General features: G+C 40.1%; 1 protein-coding gene across 1 annotated transcript; it reads right to left on the reverse strand.

Annotated features, from left to right (window-relative positions):
* Positions 1–2,853: 2,853 nt before the first annotated feature.
* Positions 2,854–18,648, reverse strand: EDN3 (endothelin 3; the record flags this gene model as incomplete). The annotated part of the gene is given in 5 exon segments (XM_082007003.1): positions 2,854–3,286; positions 3,288–3,327; positions 4,840–5,004; positions 17,919–18,159; positions 18,597–18,648. Coding segments are annotated over 5 exon segments (621 nt in total). The 3' UTR covers positions 2,854–3,163.
* Between the last annotated feature and the right edge of the window lie 1,234 nt (positions 18,649–19,882).

Here is a 19,882-nt window from a genome sequence, read left to right on the forward strand (position 1 = left end):
GGAGCAAGAGGTGGAGGTGGTGATGGAGACCGTTGTCTTCGTGGCACTTAACCCTTCTTGCCGTTTACCTGAATGGCTTTGCTGTGATGTAAACCCCCTACTTCTTGTACTTCCTTCCGGAAACACAGGAACGAAATACCGCTTTCCTCTCTGTCACAGCCCTTCACATTTGATGGCTTCGTTCACATCTCCTCTCTTCCTTCTCCTTTGTAGCCTAAAAAACTGAAATCCTTCCAAACCTCCCCTCTATGTTGTCTTCTAGACTTTTGATCATTTATTGTTCTTATTGCTATTAACAACTGAAAAGTGAACTTCTAGTAGTGGGAACTAGAGTAACAGTTATGCAACTCTGCCGGAATTAGAGCACAGTTATATATAAATGGTTTTACATGGAACAGAGTAAGAATCGGAACCGATTTGTTGTTACAAAGTAAACACAAGTGTCCTCAAAATAATATCCCAGACAGAGAATAATTCTGCAGTAAACCTAACTATGCTAACGTTACATGTTGAAAGAACATTTATTTCTAACTTCTCCAAATAATCACTTTATGATATATCACATTTTAAGAGTTGTTTCTTAAAAACATTTATTAGTTGTATATTAAATTAATTTTGTTTATAATTTTTAAAGAATTAGATTTCAAATTAGTGTAACATCTTCTAGTTACAAATTAAAAATAGATAAACAGAGCCTCTAAGAGATGAGGAATGTTAATGGTGACATTTTCTAGAAACATATGAAATCCAGTAAAAACAATCTCATGGCTGTTAACTATTCCCAGACAGAATAATGGTAATTCTACTCCAGAACCCAGTACATACAATTTTCAGGTATATGCTGTGGTTTATAGATTTATTTGGAGATATGTACCGTAAACATTAAATTTTTCCCTCTTCTGGGGTTCCTGTAAATTATTCCTCATTTTCTTTCTTTTGTTGTATTCATGATGGACTGATTTTTACATTAATTGCTAGCGGTACATTGAACAATGTTTTCAGCTACTGTGCAGAGTCCCCAAACCAAACTACTTGAAAGTGGAATTCACATAGAAAAATGCTGGATTTTTCTTTCTTGAGGAAAAAGTATACCATAATAACACCTATAGCCCACTACTCAAGGGCTAAATCTACCTGCATGCCAAAGAAAGAAGCCAGTTTGGGTTTTTTTACTGTGAACGTTTAAAATAGATTGAAAGCGTGTGACGCTGGGGAAGGTGTGACTCAATCTTCAAATGCAACATTTAAACTGAATTAACATGGGGGAAGACAGTAGAAATCCAAACATAGACTGTGCAGTTCCTCTGAAAGCTTAATTGTATCAGTCAAGGAGGCATTGTCAGCCTTGTTAGCACTGGGATGAGTTTGTAATTCCAAGAAAAAAAGACCATAATGACTGAAGCTGAAGTTGGTGAATATTCAGAAAAAGAACTCGCAGTCCAAATGGCCACTGCCGCCTCATTTGTCCCAGGATACAAATCAGGCCAGATGAGGTTTACATTTAGAGCAAAAGGGACACAAAATTGAAATATAACTTCTTATGCGTGATTATTATCAAAGAATTTTTTATTATGCTTTTATACTCAATTCTCAAACTGTTAGGAGAACTATCAATCTCTTGAAGGAGGCAGGTTTTTGTATGACCTGGGCATATGCATTCAGGGTGGGGAAAAAAAAAAAAAATCCAGTTGGTGGTTATAAATGAACAGTAAGCATTCTTTGTAGCAAAGCTGGATTATTTTTTAAAAACCCCAAACCTAGACAGTGTCTTTTTTTAAAATTATGGGAAAATAGTACGTGAAGTGTTTTTATACAATAAATAATCTATTTTCTATAAATGTAAAAAATCATTTGTACAGCAAGTAAGAAGTAAGAAACTGATACAAATGCAGTAACTGAAAGATATATTTAATTTTATAACTATAATAATTTATTTATGAAATATATCCACATATATATAAAATATATCATATATATTTTGTCAAAGACCTCCCTTTCTTATTTCAGACAAAGTCTATTACCACTGTTTTAAGCCTACATAACCATTTTTTACTGTTAATTTATTTTCATTTTTCTTTTGGTCTCCATCTTTCTTCTGATAAAATATAATTTAATGTCATCGGGTTACAGTTTAACCTATGCGCCCTGGGGAAAGTCTGCGTGAAGATCAGTCAAATCAAAAAAATATCTGTAATGTCACAAGCAAGGGATTTCCTCTCTTTTTAAATAACATAGAACAGGATTTGCAAAAGTTATTCTTTTTTTCCTAGCTTACTCTTGCACCCTCCTATCAAAAAAAGTCCATAATTTCTGAAGAAATCGTTTACATTGAAAAATGTCCAGGGTTGGATAAAATCCTTATTGCCAAGTTTCAGAGTTATTCAGTGATGATGTTTCAATGAAGAGATAAAAATGTGATTTATAGTAGTAGCAAAGATGATTGTATGTACTGTGGATGACAACGTATGTAGGCGCTTAGAATAGCAAATGGTCTAGTACAGTCAGTTACTCTGTTTGTACGAGGTTTCATTCGAAGTTCCACAGTCCTACCCCTTCATCTTTAGGCAATTCTTTGGGACGAATAATTGGAGTTCTGTTCATCAACTACAGTGCATCCTTAAGTAATCACTGTGAATGTTTCTGAATGGAACTTTGAAGTGCAGGAATAATTTGTGCCTAAATTAGGTCATCTATTGAATACTCAGTGTATACTCTTAACTTGCTATAGTTTATAATAATAATTATATTAGCCATTCGTATTTATTCTGCATAGATACTGTCATTTAAACATCTGCCACGAAGTTACAATATGATGATTCAGGCTTGCATACATTAACAAGAGAAATACTTTGTATCTGTTTATTCTTAATGAGAACTTATGTATAGGCAATCTCTCTCTAACTCATCACATTCTCCAATTACAGCTGCCTGCATAAAGCTGTGGATGGATTCTTCAGATGTACAGCAAGCAGTAAGTGGAACAGTATGTTTCTATCGTACTTTTTAAAATCACATAGAAAAATGTTTCCTGAAACTTTGTGTTGCTGAAGTTTGGATCTGGCTTTGAATTTTTCTTCAATAGTGATACGTTCCCTGTGAGGTTACATGATAAAGATTATCCTTTACTGAGACTCTTACGGGGGGAGCACGGGAGAAAGCTTCTTCATACAGGTTCACATGCCTTCAAAGTGGCATTGTTGAAACAGAAGTGTTGCATACTGTTGAATTCTCCACTGGCATCAGACTGAAGCATCAGGTTTGTCCATCTCAAGGGAGAGTTGTAGTTTTAAGTTCTTGCTTCTGAGCTTCAGCAAATAAATGTTAAAGCTTTAAAAAAAAAAAAAAAAAAAAACAAACACAAAACAAACTGCTTAATTATTCAGAACTCCCTATTACCTGATAGAACTATGGTTCATCTCTTTGATTATGTGTACACGGAGTATATGCTACCCAGTTGTCTAATTAGCTCTGATCAAATAATCATGGCAATAAATTCAGGTTGGGGACTTCTAATCCAAGTACTTCCCTTCCTAGCAAAAAATCTTGGGTAATAGTGTACTCTTACTTTTTTTTTCTTTTTTTTTTAACTTTTCTCGTTCTAATGGCTGTTTCATCTGACACAGACCTACAAGTATTTGCTTACCCTGACATCATTTTGTATTTTGTATGTAGGAATAGTATTAAGGGTAGATTTGGAACTTTTTGAAACTGGCTACTAGGTCACAATAACATCTTTACATCTGACATCTAAAGTAGATTTATTTTTCCCTCCAAATACATTTTCCACAAAGTTTGTTTGGTTTCTTTACCTTGACAATTTAAGTTTTACTGAAGCACTGCACTGAGACACGTAGCTTAAGCTGTTGCAGTGCTAAATGAGCAGAAGTATGATAGACGGGAACAGTCCTTGCCCTACACAAAAAAAAAAGGGGGGGGGGAGGGGGCTGTTGCCAAAATGTGTATTGGCTTATAGCCAAAGAATCCAACTTTTAAAGGAGCTGTATCAGTATGAGGAAGATTGTAGTAGTTCTGTGTATACTAAAGGTTATTTTAAAAAAATAAATGTAAAAAAACCAAACAAACAACTCATGGGCCAAGTTCTGCCCTTATTTAGCAAGATGCAATAATATTCAGCTGAGAGAATTTAAAGTCCTGAAAATACAAAGAAAATGTACGGAAAATTAATATTTCTTTTCAACATTACACATCTGTAGCATACCTGACTGTTGAGAAATCCTCCAAACTCTCTGTGCTACTGAATGAAAGTGTGTTCCTCTTCCCTGCATTGGTCTTTCTCCTCTGTCTTTTTCATTGATCCATGATTTCTGGGGGAGAGAGACTTTCTAAGTTTGTCACTGTTCACATCAATCACCCTTACAGAGCCATTCATAAAATGACAATGTCATACTCTTCATTAGACTAGATAAAACGTTCTGAAATAGTGCAATATTAAACATGCCCCTAACTGGGCGGGAGATCTGCTATTTTAAAAATACCACATCATAAAAAGAAACAGCAAAAGGAAAATTCAGAGCAGTACAGTGCTGGGTCTGGCCTCTTTCCTTCACCTATATTAAACTCTCTTGATTGTGACACATGAGTTTTCCTGCTTTTATCCTTCCTATTCACTCCTCCTGCTTAAGGGGGAAGTGAACAAGCAGCTGTGTAAGTGCTTGGCTGCTGGCCAGGGTTAACCCACCACAACTGGAGATGAGAATTCTATTTAAAAATCAATATATTTGTTAATTGGTTTCATTTGATACATGCAATTTGACTATTTCATGGAGATAAATGAATCAAATCATATAAACAGTTTGCAATATTAAGAAAAATACTTACCTTCTTCTGTCTTGCATTCTTCTGCAAAACTGCATACACTGTTTGTCATGAGCATCCAAACAAGAACACCGAAATGAAGACTGGAAAGTACTTTGAATCTGGCCTGTAGACCGTTTGCCTCTAAAACTGCCTCTATAGTTAGACAGTCCATATGGCACAGTCCTCCTGTTGTGACAATCACAAATATTGTATATTTTAGGGGACAATTAAAATGATATTCTGTATCTTTTCTGTTTTAGAAAATAGATTTTTTTTGATGCAAAGCAATAAATAGTGGCACAAAAATCAAACCCTATGCTTGTGTAAGTTCTCCCAATAACAGATCACAACTTCTGCTCAATCAACTCAGGCTTTCACGGAGTAGCAGACAATCAGTTCAATTGGCAGAATTAATTGGCAACTACACTGGCTATGTAAAAAAAATTTTATTATCTAACAGCTGATACAAATACATCCCCAGGTTATTGCTTATTTACTGCTTCTTCCTTTATTTTATTGGTTACCCCCCACAAATGCACAAAACTTAGGTTCAGTGCTATAACTCGTATGAAGTGACAAAGGAGCTGTGCTGATTTCTAACAGATAAGTAACATCACTATGTTGTTGCTGTCATCTTCATGATTCAGATCCTGCTTTGGCATTAAATTATCATTGAGAAACAGAGAAAACTGTTGGCGTAATTTGTTTACCACATCATGTTTGGAACATGACCCATGGACTTATAAATGTGAGAAACATAATAATCTTGCTCATATGTATCTATTAGTACTTTTCTATGAGAGATCATATTCTGTACTGCAGCACAACAAGAAATACTACGAGGTGGTTGTCTTTGTTTCCCTGCAGTCTGGCATACTGTGTTCTTTAATGGGTTATAGTCAATATTATTATCAGAAAAGGACATGCTTCATCGCTGCCTGCTAACATCCCCAAACAGCATCGGATAGTTTAGACTAATGTCAGAAATTATTCTCCTACAAGTTGTTAAACAATCTCAATCGATAGCAGGTGTACACCACATGGAACTTCTGGAGACCCATAAAAGTTCCTGTGTACTTTCGGGATGGGCTAAGCAACCCACAAATCCAAAACCACAAAAAATGTGAAAAGAATCTCATGTTGAAAAGCGAGAAAGAGGGGTGGAGAAGGAAAAAATAAAGGCAGGGGAGAGGAAGTAAGAATAGATCTAGAAGGGTTACAGAACAAAGCCCGAATCCTCAGTCTGGAACCGCTAACTTCACATAGTTGTACTTCTTTAATTTGCTTTCATAAAAACATCATTAGGCTATTAATTGGGAAACTGCAAATTTTCCATTTTCCCACACTCATGGTGGGCTGAAAGGTTCAGAAACATTATTTTCCTAGTCTCTGCAATAATTTTTTGATGTAACATCAGTACCGTTGATGCAAATTATTTATTTAAACCTCTGCACTTCTAGTACACACGAGCTTCTAACAGTGCATCTCATCTTTCACAGCCTGAACCACAGCACACCTATCATATATAGTATGATTTCACAATAAATGTGAAAGATAGAAAATCACAAGCAGTTTTTCTGTGTGTCAGAGACCATGAGATGGTCCTTCTCCAGCAGATGCTGGTCTGCCTCACCTATATGCAGAAACTGTTGCATATTGCCACTACTTCCTTTATTCTGTGGCTCTGCCTAGACACTGGGAGAGACCAAGAATATGCATGTTAGTCTTAAAAGGCTTTAGGACTGGATTTTTGGCCCCCCTTCTCAAACAGTCATTTAAAAAGCTTTTTGTTGTCTTCAGGATTAGGGGTGAGTCCCATTTTATAATTTAAGAGTGTTAGTAATTCTATACTGCCATCTACTTTAGAATAATGAATGATAAATGGCTAATGCAGGTAACTTCTGACATAACTGCTGTATGGTCATACTTTTTGATACGTTCATGGTTTTTATGAAGTAATGGCACTTAGAGACAGGAACAGGAGGAAGTTCCTGTATTTTTAAGAGTGGCGAAACCTCTGCGAAAACTCTCTGGTAAAATTCTGTTATTCAGCTTCCTGTTTAGATTTAGGCTGAAATGAAAAGATGAATTTTGCTTGGTCTAGCCAAATGTGAAACCCTTATTTCATGGCAGACAGCTTGCCAGGGGATAAAGAAGCTTTTCACAGTTTTTGCAGATGTCATCCCACATTGTGCTAACAAGACATAAAATACTGTAGTATGTTACTCTTATGATTTGAAGTGGATCCTTGTGAAAAAGTCCACTTTTCCAAAACATGATACTGTTTTTTCTTACTCTAATTCTCTAAATCAGAATCTCTGCGGGACTGAGCTGCGGTTTGCCCTGTGTCAGGGCGGAATAGCGAGAGAGGAAGAAGGGCACGTGTTTTATTCCTTAGTTGGTGCAGTTTGCAAATTAATGGACCAACTAGAATTGTCATCAACTTCAATCTTATCTTAATACATCAGTATGTGAAATAAAGTGATTGAGAATATAGTATAATTACAAGTGATAAGAACCACAGCCCCAAGCAAAGGAGGAAACTGATATTTTACATACTGCTGCTGATTTTTCTAATGAAGTGCCTCATGTTCTCTGAAAGTTACAATGCTTATAAGAGTATGCTTCATAGCTTGGAAAATGTATTCAAGACCACTTCATTCTCAGTAGATCAGAAATATATGCCAATGCAATGATATTTTCAGGTTTAAAAATTATAACTAGAATGCCCAAGCAAAAATTTTTATGTAAGCTAATGTGCAGATTGGCCAGAGATGGAAATAAAGTAATTCTCCCAATATGCCTGGTTTTGATTTCTAATCCAAAAATTCAAACCCAAAACAGATAAACCCAGTCTTTCCAACAGTATTTAGAGGGAGCTAAAAATTATAGTAGATATTTTCTTGCCTGCCAGTTACTCTGATGCAACTCATAAATCACAACATCTAAGCAAATGTTAGTATGTGTATGGTTATCATTCCAGCAACTGAAAATGTGAGTATTTCAAGTTAGTTCATGCCTCTTTCTCAGCACTTCAGAAGTCAGAGGAGATGCTGAAGAGATGCAGTTGAACAAGTATCAGAAGCATTTGCCTAGCAGCATGCTTAATCTTAGATTGTTACACGTGATTAACAAATGCTGCTTTTTACTTTTTTTGTTGTTGTTCAAAATGAGGTAAGTAGAATCACAATTTCTACATGCTGAATGGGAATTATTGTCAACATGTAACTGTCACTGAGCATTTTTGTTGCTAATAAGTCTCTTTGCTTTCCATTTCAAGTGAGGCATCTGTTCTCTTTAGTCAGTGACTAAAGTTTGCTGACTTTAGTATACGCAGGGCAGTTTGTGTCTCTCAGTAGAGATGAGGAACAGCTGAAATAGGCAGGGGCAGATTTGTTGGCTAGCCATCTGCTAGGCTTCTGGGGATCCTGAACAACCAGTTCCCTTACACCGAGTTCCCTGTTGCTGCGACTGGGTTCCTGGCCAAAGTACTGGCTAAGAGTCATTTACAAACTTTTTGGAAATTTCTATGCAAAATCCACTGATTTTGTAAAATTTTTAACATTTACATTCCACAAGAAATTTTGCACTTCTGACCTTTAACTCAGAGTGCACCATTTCTTCCTTTAGGAGAACAAAATTCTCCTGAAGCAGTGAAATGGGTTTCCACATATTTAAGAGCTAACGTGTACTGTGTGTCCTTTATGCCCTTCTTCTCTATAAAGCGGAGAACAAGCAAACCTATGCAATTCTGGATCAGCCTTTCCAAAGTACTACTTTGAACTGGTTTCTGTGTGGCAACGTACAAACCTAAGATTTCTGTGGAAGTGACCCTCTTTTGTAGAATTCAGTTACCAGTATAATTACTGCAGCCAGCGAGTGAGTTCATAAAAGTCTGCATGCTCAGTTTTAAAGCACTTTCTAAATTGCAGAGGGTCTGAGTTTGAGGAAATAGTTTCTTCTTCAGAATAAGCTATTTGTTCTTTATTCTGTATGCAAGAACGATGCTAATGCAACTCTCCAGTACTAGGAATTACTCCATATGATGAAATTATGATTAGTCAGTGCAACAGATCTGCTTTCTGAAGATAATTGATGTGTAATATAGAGCAGCACAAAACTAAGCAAAAGCACAGTGTGCTCTTGTCACTTGAAACGTACTTTTGATTTCTGCAGTGGAAGGAACACAGTAATCTCTTCATCAGCCAATGTTTCTCCTAGAATTTTAAAAGAAAAAAGTGTAGATCTGCAGACTGGATCCAAACCTAGATTATTTCTGTACTCGTATCCACAAAACACAATCATAAAAGATCTCCCCTTAAAAGTCAGCTAGCTCTTGAAGGAAGTTTTTGCCGTTAAGTTAAGAGATATGCATTTGTTTGTTGAAAAGGACAAGAAGTACCGAGTAACAGTGAAACAGCCATTCTGAACCAGTGGTATCAGTGAAAATTTCCCCCAGAAAAAAACCTGCCTATTGAATGACTACTATCTTCAAGTCTAATTGGGAAGTATAATTTGCCTAAGTCCTGCTGCCCTCGTTTATACTACAGTGAATGTTTAGAATTCAGGCAGACAAATCTAATTGGTTTATTTTAATTTTTGTAACATGTGGCTGAGTTTCTCATGCTATGTTATAATTGACCTATGAGCTGCTATTCTTTTCTATTTTCCCAGCCACTTAAACACAGTAGATACCTCCAGGGCACTTTAGAGTTTCAGCCAAAACAAAGGGATGAGGGGGTTGCAGCAATCATCTTAGATGCTGTGATTTCAGTATTCGGCAATATATTTTCTGGCATGCATCCAGGCCACCAAGGCTCCCAGCAGTCTCCAGCGTTTTCAGACAATCTTAAAACGCATGAGATCCCTGTAACGACCACTGAGAACAAAGAATGTGGAAAGGAAGCAAAATTTAACATCCTCCAAGTGAAACAAAATGCCTCCAGAATGAAAGAAGCTTGGGGGAAATAACAGATATTTCTGTGTATGCTTTTGTATAAAGCTACTGTAGTAATATTGTGTGGCTCTGTAGGTGAAGAAATCATTGGCTGCTCTGAAAGCTGGCTCCAACTCTTTCTGTAACAGGCATATTTTTTAACATAGTCCACAATAGGAGTACCTCCCGTATTATCCCTTCCTTCTCATGCTCATCATTTAAGTAGTAAAACACCTTCTTCAAAGTGGTGCCTGACTTGGTCTTCTGTCATCCTAACCACCATCCTCCATTCATAGAAGCTGTACTTTTTCTGAGTAGCTTTTTGCAGTTAAAATTATTTTCAGAGGAAATAAACTTTAACCCTTTATAGCCACACCTTTATTTTCCACATCCTCAATTTAGTAGTAATCAGTGTTCCTAGATACCTAATAAGCTACTGTTATCCATAAAGATGTACCTTCAGGATCTTTCTAGATTCGGTTTAACTTTCACTTTTTTTTTAGTGTTACTCTTTAAGTAGTAGTTGCTAATTTGTGAAGACCCAAAATTAGTTATAGTTAGTTAGTTACAGCTAACTTAAATAATAAGCTAAGGATTGTACACATCTGCTTCATTATCCAGTTTCACTGACCGTGTGACGACTTTGATGTCCCTCCTACTGGGACTTCACAGTACCCAAGTTAAGTACTGTGAGAGAATCTGAAGGCTTTATCACTAGTCCTCCTCCTCCTGTAGCTGTCAAAAAGACGTTACATGTTTTCTGTTTCAAATATGACCAGAAAAATATCCAGAAAAGTACGTTGGGTGAAAAGCTAGGGTGCATTTCTTCAGGTAAGCAATATGAAGCACGTGGGGGGTGTGGTGGTGGTGTCTTTTTCCAATAACATCCTAAATACCCGGAGAGGCTGGGCAGAGCTCACCTGACCTAATAAGCTGAGTCCTTGTTTCACAGAAATACTTCTCTCAAAACAACACTGCTCATATCCTTCAGTACCTCACACCAATCCTAATCTGCTCCCAGTTCTGTGCAAGATACAGGATGTTATTTTAAATAAATAAATAAAATCCTGGAAAATAAGGATGAAAGGAATCAAATTAAGTGTCAAATGGTAGCTTTTTGAAACTAAAATTCCAAGTACTTATTGCTAGCTTCTGAAGCCACCATACCAGTGCACACAAAGAACACACACTCTAATGCATATTTCTACCACTCTCCACAGTGTGTATAGTTCAAAATCCACTGCTGGTTTAAAAACAAACAAAACAAAAACCTGGGGGAAAATAAACACACGGTGTTAAAACTTAAGACTGATGAAAATGACTGTGGTTTGACAGCTCTCGAGACTGTTTACTCTTAGAATTAGATCAACATGAGCAGCAGTAGTGAAATTTCAAGCTAGCTACTAGTATGTCTCATCCCTGACCCGCTCTTCTGCAGGGCCAGCTCCTGCGGTGACATGGGCTTTCAGTCTGCAGAGCCAAATCACTTCCAGTCTTTCTGAGAATACTGCTGTTAAAACACCAATACTGTCAGTACTGTGAATAAGCTTTACAGGAAGACTAAGAGGATATATTCTACTTTTAGACTGTGGAGGGCATGCAAGCTGTGCACATTTCGGACAGTAAGACACTAAAAGTGTGTAGTCTGCACACGATTTAAGTATGCAAACTGTTTGAGTAACAGGCCTAACAATCAAATGAGTTTGTCCGTGATAGAACATAACAATAACAGCAGAATTGCCTGTTACTATGTTCAATAAATCCATTTGAAATACTCTCCATTTGATGTGATGATTTTCACAGCTTTTTAACACCAAAGATGCTCCAATTTTTAGGATTAGAGATATTTAAATGGGTCATTTAAATTTTCACAAAAATTTGTAACAAAAAAAAGAAGTTACTCTTCCTTACCTCCATCAATTCTTCTTATCTGCTTTATTCTTAGCATTTTTTCTACCAGTGAGTATGACCATAGATTACATAGCTTTAGTTATTTCAATTGTTACTAGCTTGTTAAGATTTTTCTTTTTATCCTTCAACATTCAGGCTACATTAGGACATACAGTGCATATACATAGTCTAATCTTGGTAGCATCCACACATGTAAGACAAATAGATTTCAGTGAACATGCGGATAGCAAAGTCTGCAAAATGCAGAGCAAACTTGTTTCAGAAAAATAAAATCAGCAGAAGATTCATCACCACTTTTGGCACTTGGTTCTGATGGCTAACCATGCGCACTGTTTAACTGACATAGCAGCTTCCTTATTTGAACTGCCTGGCTTGCAGCCATTGTTTTATCATCACGCTTTTGGCTAGCAGGTATTTTCAGTGTAATCTATTAAGATTATAAGCACGTGTGTAACAGTTTTGCTGAATGAGAGATCTTCATCTGTGCACTTTTATTTCCAGTAACACATGGGATGTCATTTATACCTATCTAATAATGAAGATAGTTCTCAAAAAATGGGGTAGCTGTGATACTTTATAATACCACTTAATATCCGTAAGGATGAAAAACATTTTAAATTATGTTATATGGACTTCTGTTCAACAAAATTCAATCATCAGTGAGATGCAGGTAGCAAAAAGATGTTATGAAGTAAAAGTTAGCCAGCAGAGCATGCATTTAAAACAAGAGTATGTAATTGTCAAGTCTTTTCTTGTGTAAAAACACCGCAAGACATCACTTCCTCTTTATATATGAGCAAAACAATGAATGGGTACACATTGTTTCCATTCTAAGTTGACTTTCTGATGGTGACCTAAGCCAGTAGTGAGTAAAGATCATTAACTTATAACCGTTAAGAGAGTTGATTGTATGTGGAATCACCTGCTGTTGTCTGTTCAGCTTCTGACAAGTCCTGGACTCCTAACAGACCCATTTATCAACACTTTCAGGAAAGACCATAAAAATGAAAGTGTATGAAAACCTTTTTTCACCCCAACAGGTGGTCACTAGCTCAGGAAAACAGATTTCTACAGGGGAACGATGTGGAGTCTGTAGTGCTAAATTTTGATGGCCACTTAGGAATATCTGATTTGTATATGTTGCAGAAACAAATTTCTTCTTTATTAAAGTGACAAAACACCACACCTTTGTAGTGTTTCCATGTAACCACACACTGTGAAACACTTACCATATCCTCTACCACTACATCCCACAGAGCAAAGCAACAGACTACAAGTCAGTGCATGCTCTTGTCCTTGCGCTGAGGAAACAGAACGTGTGTTAAGTACAGAGGATCAGGGCTGCAAACACAAAGATGTTAGATCGAGTTCTGCCCTTGATTTTGTCCATTGAATTCTACTGATTCAGAAATTCATGTAACTGGCAGACAGAACTCTTAGATCATCATGTAAGCTGGTCTTTATAACATGGTGACAGGATTTCATTTAATTACTCCTCTTTTGAGCAAATACCGAAATAAGATGTCATCTAGGAAAAAAACCCTTTGATTTAGACACTTCAAGAAATTATTATTTTTGATGCTTAGTCTGAGTGAGGAAGTAACTTTACCATTGTGGATCTATGCTAATTCTCCTTTGAAAGTGTCTGGATTATTGTCATAAATTCTCATTATTCTTTTATTTCAGAATTAAAGACCACTTTCGTATCTGATACTGTGTCCTCATGACAATATCACTTTCTGATAGTTGTCACCTTTTAACCTTTTACTAATCATTCTGAGTCTCTCCAAAGCTTCATGCAGCAACATTAATGTCATTAATTGAACAATTTTTGCTGTTGGATGCACAATCTTAGTTCATATTGAAATGTAGTACCCCTTTGAAGAACTGCAGATCCAAAAGAAGTCTTGCCTATATTTTTTTCTTTAACTTATAGCATTAAGCATCAAGTTGTGTCTGTATTACATCAGTGGGTACTTTTTAAAAGATAATTCATTCTTTCTTCTTTATAGAGCGAGATAAGCATAATTAATCACTTGACAAAAAAAATTACATTGCAAACTGATTCCTGAGTAATCAATCTTATCAGTGAGAACAATTTACCAGCTTTTAATTATCTTTGCTATGCAACTTTTGTCTACACCACATAATTGCATTATTCTATTCTGACTTACCTGACTTTAGGTCATCATCTTTTCTGCTTAAAGTTCTCACTGTTCCCAGAGTAGAAGACTCACTATGTCAAAATAACACTGGGGCCCTTAGCGGTCTGGACTAACGGCAGTGGTTTGTGGGCAAGTATAACGCAATCCTCAAATGTGTGCAGAGATAATTTCTCATTTAATTGGCAATAGCTGCAGAGAGTCAGAGGCTGCACATTCTGCAATTTTGTGCCTTCCTACAACTGTCACCCTGCTGATCTAAGTGGTTTCTCAGCAAGGATAGGAGTATAGACCCTCTATCGTCCCTCTGTCTCCTACAGTTTCTATAAGAAATTTAACCACTTTTCCAGGAAAGGAAGAGGGGCCATGACCAATATTTGTTTTGAATATATTACAACAATGTTTAACAGCATCTTCTGTTGGGAAAAGTAGGGGTAAGACACCAGAGGAGGAAGTAAAGTTTGTCTTTGAACTATGGAGGAGGGTGTAACCTGGAAACAGAAAATATTAAGGAATTTGTGATGGGAATAGGAAATGATAAAGTAAATGACATTTTGTAGTGTCTGATGTAGGCAATAAACCAAAAAAAGATGTGCTAAGTAAATAAGTAGGAAAAAGATCAGAATCAACATATATCAGGAAGACTTCTCTCACCTTTAATGCCATCTTTCCGGCTTCCTACTGTGTGTATGGTCCTCAAAGTTGCAGTTGAGCCACATTTTCAGTAAATACAGAAACTTTCAACAACAAGCGTACAACAGCAATGTACAAGCCCCATTTATAAACAGCCAGTCTGTACAGATTCAGTGGTTACTTCCATTTAAAAGAAGTAGCGTAACTTTGAGGGGAATAAGCACTTTCTGCACAAGCAGGCCCGATTTCTCTCATTCAAGAAGTACATTTTGACTTACTGAGACGTTGTTCCAGGTAGGACACTAGGCCACAATGAGTGCCTGTTCATGCAGATGTGTGACATGAAATCTTAATACTGCTTCTGTTGCACGGAACATGGTCCAAAATGTCTAATATCTCCAGACGTACTTACTTCAGTGGCTATCTCTGCCCTCATACATAGAAACACTTCTAGGAAGAATCTTGCGGTTTCTGAAAATCAAGACTCTGGTCTTTCAGCTTAGAGGGAGATTTGTGCATCTACCTCACCTGTAAACAGAACTTTTCCTTTCATTGCTCTCCATGCTGGCTCAGACCAGGCAAGTCTCAAGAAACAGCTAGAGAAGCAGGACAGCAAGGCAGCCCAATTCAGATACCCAGCTCTTCCAGACAAAGTGCACCATTCTCTAGACACTGCAGCCAGCCAACTTTGAGAGGACCTCCTTTCTCCAGTTCTAATGAGCACTTACAGATTCCAGAAAATTCAGTTACTACTGGACTAATTCCCCTACTTTCCACCATTATCCATTCACTGTTTATCAACTGCAGAGGGCCCCCATCATCCTGATTAACCTAGTTCCAATACTGTTAGTAGGCTGTACAGGTTCATCTTTGGAGCACAGCAGCTAAAACATTCTATGTGAATATTTAATACTCAAAGATTGAAATTTAATATATTCATTCCATAGCTTGCATAGAAACGTCCACTCAAATGGCATAAAAATTGTATGTGATAAGAATGAGACGCTCCTAGAAATTGCATTGAATTGTCACAGGCTAACCTGTATACTGGACAGTGGGGGTAGACTTTACGTATCTGAGAGATTTGCTGTTATTTTATGTACAATTGACTTCAGTTAAGAAAGCAGAAACTTATAGCGCCAAGTGTTTAATATTTGGATTATTATATGTACTTCATTGTTAGTGCTATAGGTATCATGAAAATGTTATGTATCTCTATTCCCTGGTTTTTTGTTCTTGCTTTGGTAATGTTTGCACAAAACTTCCAGGTAGGACAAAATTCTCTACATCACTGAACTAATGCACACTAAATACTTTTCCCACTGGAATGAAAATTATAATTCCTGTAGACTTAAAACAGGATATCCTAAAAAAAGGGGCAGCGGGCTGTGTTTAAAATTAGCAGAATTCTATTTATTCAGTACGTAGACTAAAAGGAATGTCGTTCCCCCATTTTCACTGGTGAGCTCTGACTTAAATATACTGAGTCATAATATCTGGCTAAAATAATTCTAAGTAATCCTGGGGTGGATTAGGGCAGGTATGGAATGGAAAGAATTGAATGACTTGTGTGAATACATGATACTTACAGGCTGGTAGAAGTTCAAAAGACTTGTCATCAGACATGGCCCCTAGCCAGGACACACACGTGAATGTACAAATTAAGTGCCTGTCATGGTTTAGCCCCAGCCAGCAGCTAAGCACCAGGCAGCCGCTCGCTTGCGTCCCCCAAGGTGGGATGGGGGAGAGAATTGGAAAACAAACTCATAGGTTGAGATTAAAAAAGTTTAATAGGACAGCAGAGGAAGAGGAAATATTAGTAATAATAATAGTAACATTACTGATAAAGGAATATACAAAAGTGAGTGATGCACGGTGCAACAGTTGCTCACCACTCGGTGATCGGTAGTCTGTGCTCGAGCAGCGATTCCCACACCCCGGCCAACTCCAGTCTCTATACTGTATGTGCCCTTACCCGGTCGGGAATACCCCTTTGGGCAGCCTGGGTCAGTGGCCCTGGCCGTGCCCCCTCCCAGCTCCTTCTGCACCTCCCCACTAGCAGAGCAGGGGAAGCTGAAAAGTCCGTGACATAGTATAAGCACTACAGCTACTTAGCAGCCACTGAAAACATCAGTGTGTTATCAACACTATTCTCTTACTAAATCCAAAACACAGCACTATACCAGCTACTAGGCAGAAAATTGCAGCTATCTCAGCTGATACCAGTGCTCTTAGCCCCATTAAACTTCACCTAACTGCTACTTTCTATTCCTTTTGTTATTTTAATCTGATTAAAAGCTTTGCAATTGATTCAAAGGCAGTTCCAAGTTAATACAAATGTTCCCAAACTGTAGTCAGTGGAATAGTTGATGGTGTGTGTATAAGTTCATAGTCATACAGTCCCAAAATCTTTACATCTTGAAGTTCATCAAAAGAAATCTGGTTTTAGATTCATCTGATGTTCTGATTAGTTTTTAAGGAACTGATTGCTGTGGTTGCTACAGGACTGAAACCTGTTAGCCTTTGAAAATCTTTATGAATCCTTACAGGATATATACGGTGGTCTAGGAAAAGGAGGCCTCTAACCTTTGGGATGTAGGCAAAGTGCCACTCCTGGATGGTATCTTTTCATGACGTACTGTTAATAGCAGACCCTGCTTTTCTGCCTACATGTTTCACCCCCGCTGACCTGTGTGAAACTCTGAATTTCCAATTCATGGGAAATGTTATGTTTTCAAAAATTGTTTTTAAGTTGAAACAAAAACTTATGTTTGCCATTCTCATAATTGTAAATGCTGTTCTTTTGTAACATCTTAAATCTGGCATAGTGAGGTTTTCAAAAATTATTATTTTAACGTCAAAGTATTTTTCCACATGAATTTTTATCAGAAACAGTATAGTTGCGCGCACACATTATTCTTCCTTTCCCAGCGAGCGGTTTATTAGAAACAGATTTCTCCTACAAAATCACTGCTTTGCTAGTTCCACTCGGGCTAGGCACGGGACACTCGTGCTGCGTACGGCAAGGTGCAGAGGGACCGCCGTGCCCCTGTGTGCGCAGCCACCCGCCATGTGCCGCTCGCAGGCACCGGCCCGAGGCTCCACGGCTCCCCGCCGCCCGGCCAGGCCCGGCAGGTGTCGAGGCGGCGAGGGCGCGGCGCGCCGGGCTCGGCCCGCTCCCCGGGGGCTCGGGAGGCCCCGCCAGCAGCGCCTGCCCCCGCAGCAGCAGCCAGGCCCCCGGGGAGCACAGCGGCCGCCCCTCGTCCCTCCCTGACCCCGGCGGGGCCCTCGAGGCCTCGCCCTCGGGGGTCTCCCGGGGAAGCCCCACCCGTTACCGCCCCGCGGCGGAGGCCGGCCCGCCACGGAGGCCGGCCCGCTCGCCTCCCCCCTGCCCGCGGGGGTCGCACCCTTCCCAGCCCGGCCCGCCATTTCGCGTCCCGCCGCCCGCCCGCACTCACTCGGGGGTGTTGATCCAGATGATGTCGAGGTGGCAGTAGTAGACGCACTCCTTGTCCTTGTAGGTGTAGCAAGTGCAGCGCCGGGCCCGGCGCCGCAGCGCCCCGCCGTCCACCTTGGCCCTGCCGCCGGCCGGCAGCGCCGCCGCTTCGCTCTCCTCCCGCTGCTTCTGCCCCAGCGCCGCCGAGCGCGGCTCGCCGCCGGCCGGCAGCGGCGGGGAGCGAGGCCGGGGCGGCGCGGACCCTGCAGCGCGGGAAGGCGAGAGCAGCGCTCAGCTCCCGCCGCGCCAGCCCGGCGCCCCCGCCCCGCGCCCCCCCCGCCCGGGGAGCGCCCCCGCCCCCGCTGCCTTGCAGCCCCCTTGCAGCAGGACCCCAGCCGCCACCGGCCCCCGAGAAGTTTCGGGGCCGTTACAAGCACCGTTATATTTACACACATCCTGCGGCGTGGCGGGGTGCGCCCGTAGCCCCCGCAGGCGTGGGGTGCAGCGCTAGCGAGTGTTTCTGTTTTAAAGCCACGTACGGCCAAATGATGTCTTCGGCGTCTAGTTACTTACCGCGCGTCGGAATGGGCTATGGCTTACAGCCTTTTGGAAAAAGAAGGAAAAAAAGCCCAACCACCCAGCCGTTCTTTGTGTGCATGCGTGGAAGTGGCAAAGAAAGAAAGAAAGAAACTCGTGTTACCTGCAGTCGACGTAATTGTAAGTCCAAAAAGGAACAATAAACCCAGCTCCATTAAACCCAAATTGCACGCTTGTTAACTGCAGGGGCGACTGAACCGTTCCAGGAGGAATCACTTCAGGTTGGAGGCAGGGACTACCCCGGGGCTGGCAGCACACGCGGCTCCCCGGCGTTAGCTCCCCCACGGAGGTGTGATTAGTGGTTCTCCCTCGCAGCTATTTTCCTCCAGTGCAGACTTAGTCCTGAAGGGGAGAGTGTTGTCAAAAGCAGGCGAGCTCCATCGCTTGGCTTTTCCCACACACACCTCCCACCCCACCCCCAAATCTGATCAGAAACCGGAGCTGCTGTTTTCCAGCTGCAAACGCCTCCCACCCGCGGACAGCTGCCTGCCTCCCCCGCGCCGTGGGCCGGGGGCGGGCACGGGCCGCGCTCCCCGCCCCCGGCCGCCCCCCGCCTCCCAGCCCGGCAGGTGAAGGGCAGGGACACACCGCCCGTTCGGTAGCGCCAATGCTGGTCCCGCTTCGTGCTCGTAAGCGATGTGATCCCGTTGCTCCTTGTGCAAGTCCAGGAGGACAGAGGACTGCTTGTGCGGCAAAAACGCAAAGTCTTGACTCAGATCTGGGCTGTAGATTTGGGAATTGTTTGGGGCTTTTTTTTCCAGGGTTCTGCCAGTTATTTTTCAGGTGAAATTAAGTCACCAATTTATTAACACTTTCTTTTTCCCCAGTTATTTATGAAAGCCTCTTTGTGGGCAAACCTAGCTAGAGTGCAAAAAGGTAAAAGAGGATCTCATATTGTGTGAAATACATGATGCTTGTGCCTAGAAAAACCCCTGCGTGTGGCCCCATTTGCTATCAAAATATCGGCTATTAAGTGATAATAGGTAAGGGATTAAGGGTTAAGGGAATTGGCTATATCTTTTCTTACAGTAGTATGTATACTATATCCTGTTGTAGGAAACATGTTGTAGATAGCATGTGTAGAAAGGTTAGCAAATTTAATTCTGGATATTTTAAAGCATGATGTTTTATTTAAGAATGTTTCCGTACTAACAGAAAGAGCTGCAGCCAAAATTGCTTTTATGTATCATGCCAACTTGACATACTCACTAAAATCTGTTTTGCGAGTAGAAAACTAGTTGGAGGATCAGTCAGGTTACGTTACCCGAAGGAGCAATGCTGCTCTTGGCCGCATCGTGTTTTTCCCCAGCCCTGCCCCCGATTCCAGCTTCTGGTGTGGACTCTTCAGTAACAACACTTACCAAAAAATCTCATTAAGCTGTCACGTTT

This window comes from Phaethon aethereus (genome assembly GCF_964289735.1).
Source record: "Phaethon aethereus genome assembly, chromosome: 16".
NCBI classification, from domain to species: Eukaryota; Metazoa; Chordata; class Aves; order Phaethontiformes; family Phaethontidae; genus Phaethon; species Phaethon aethereus.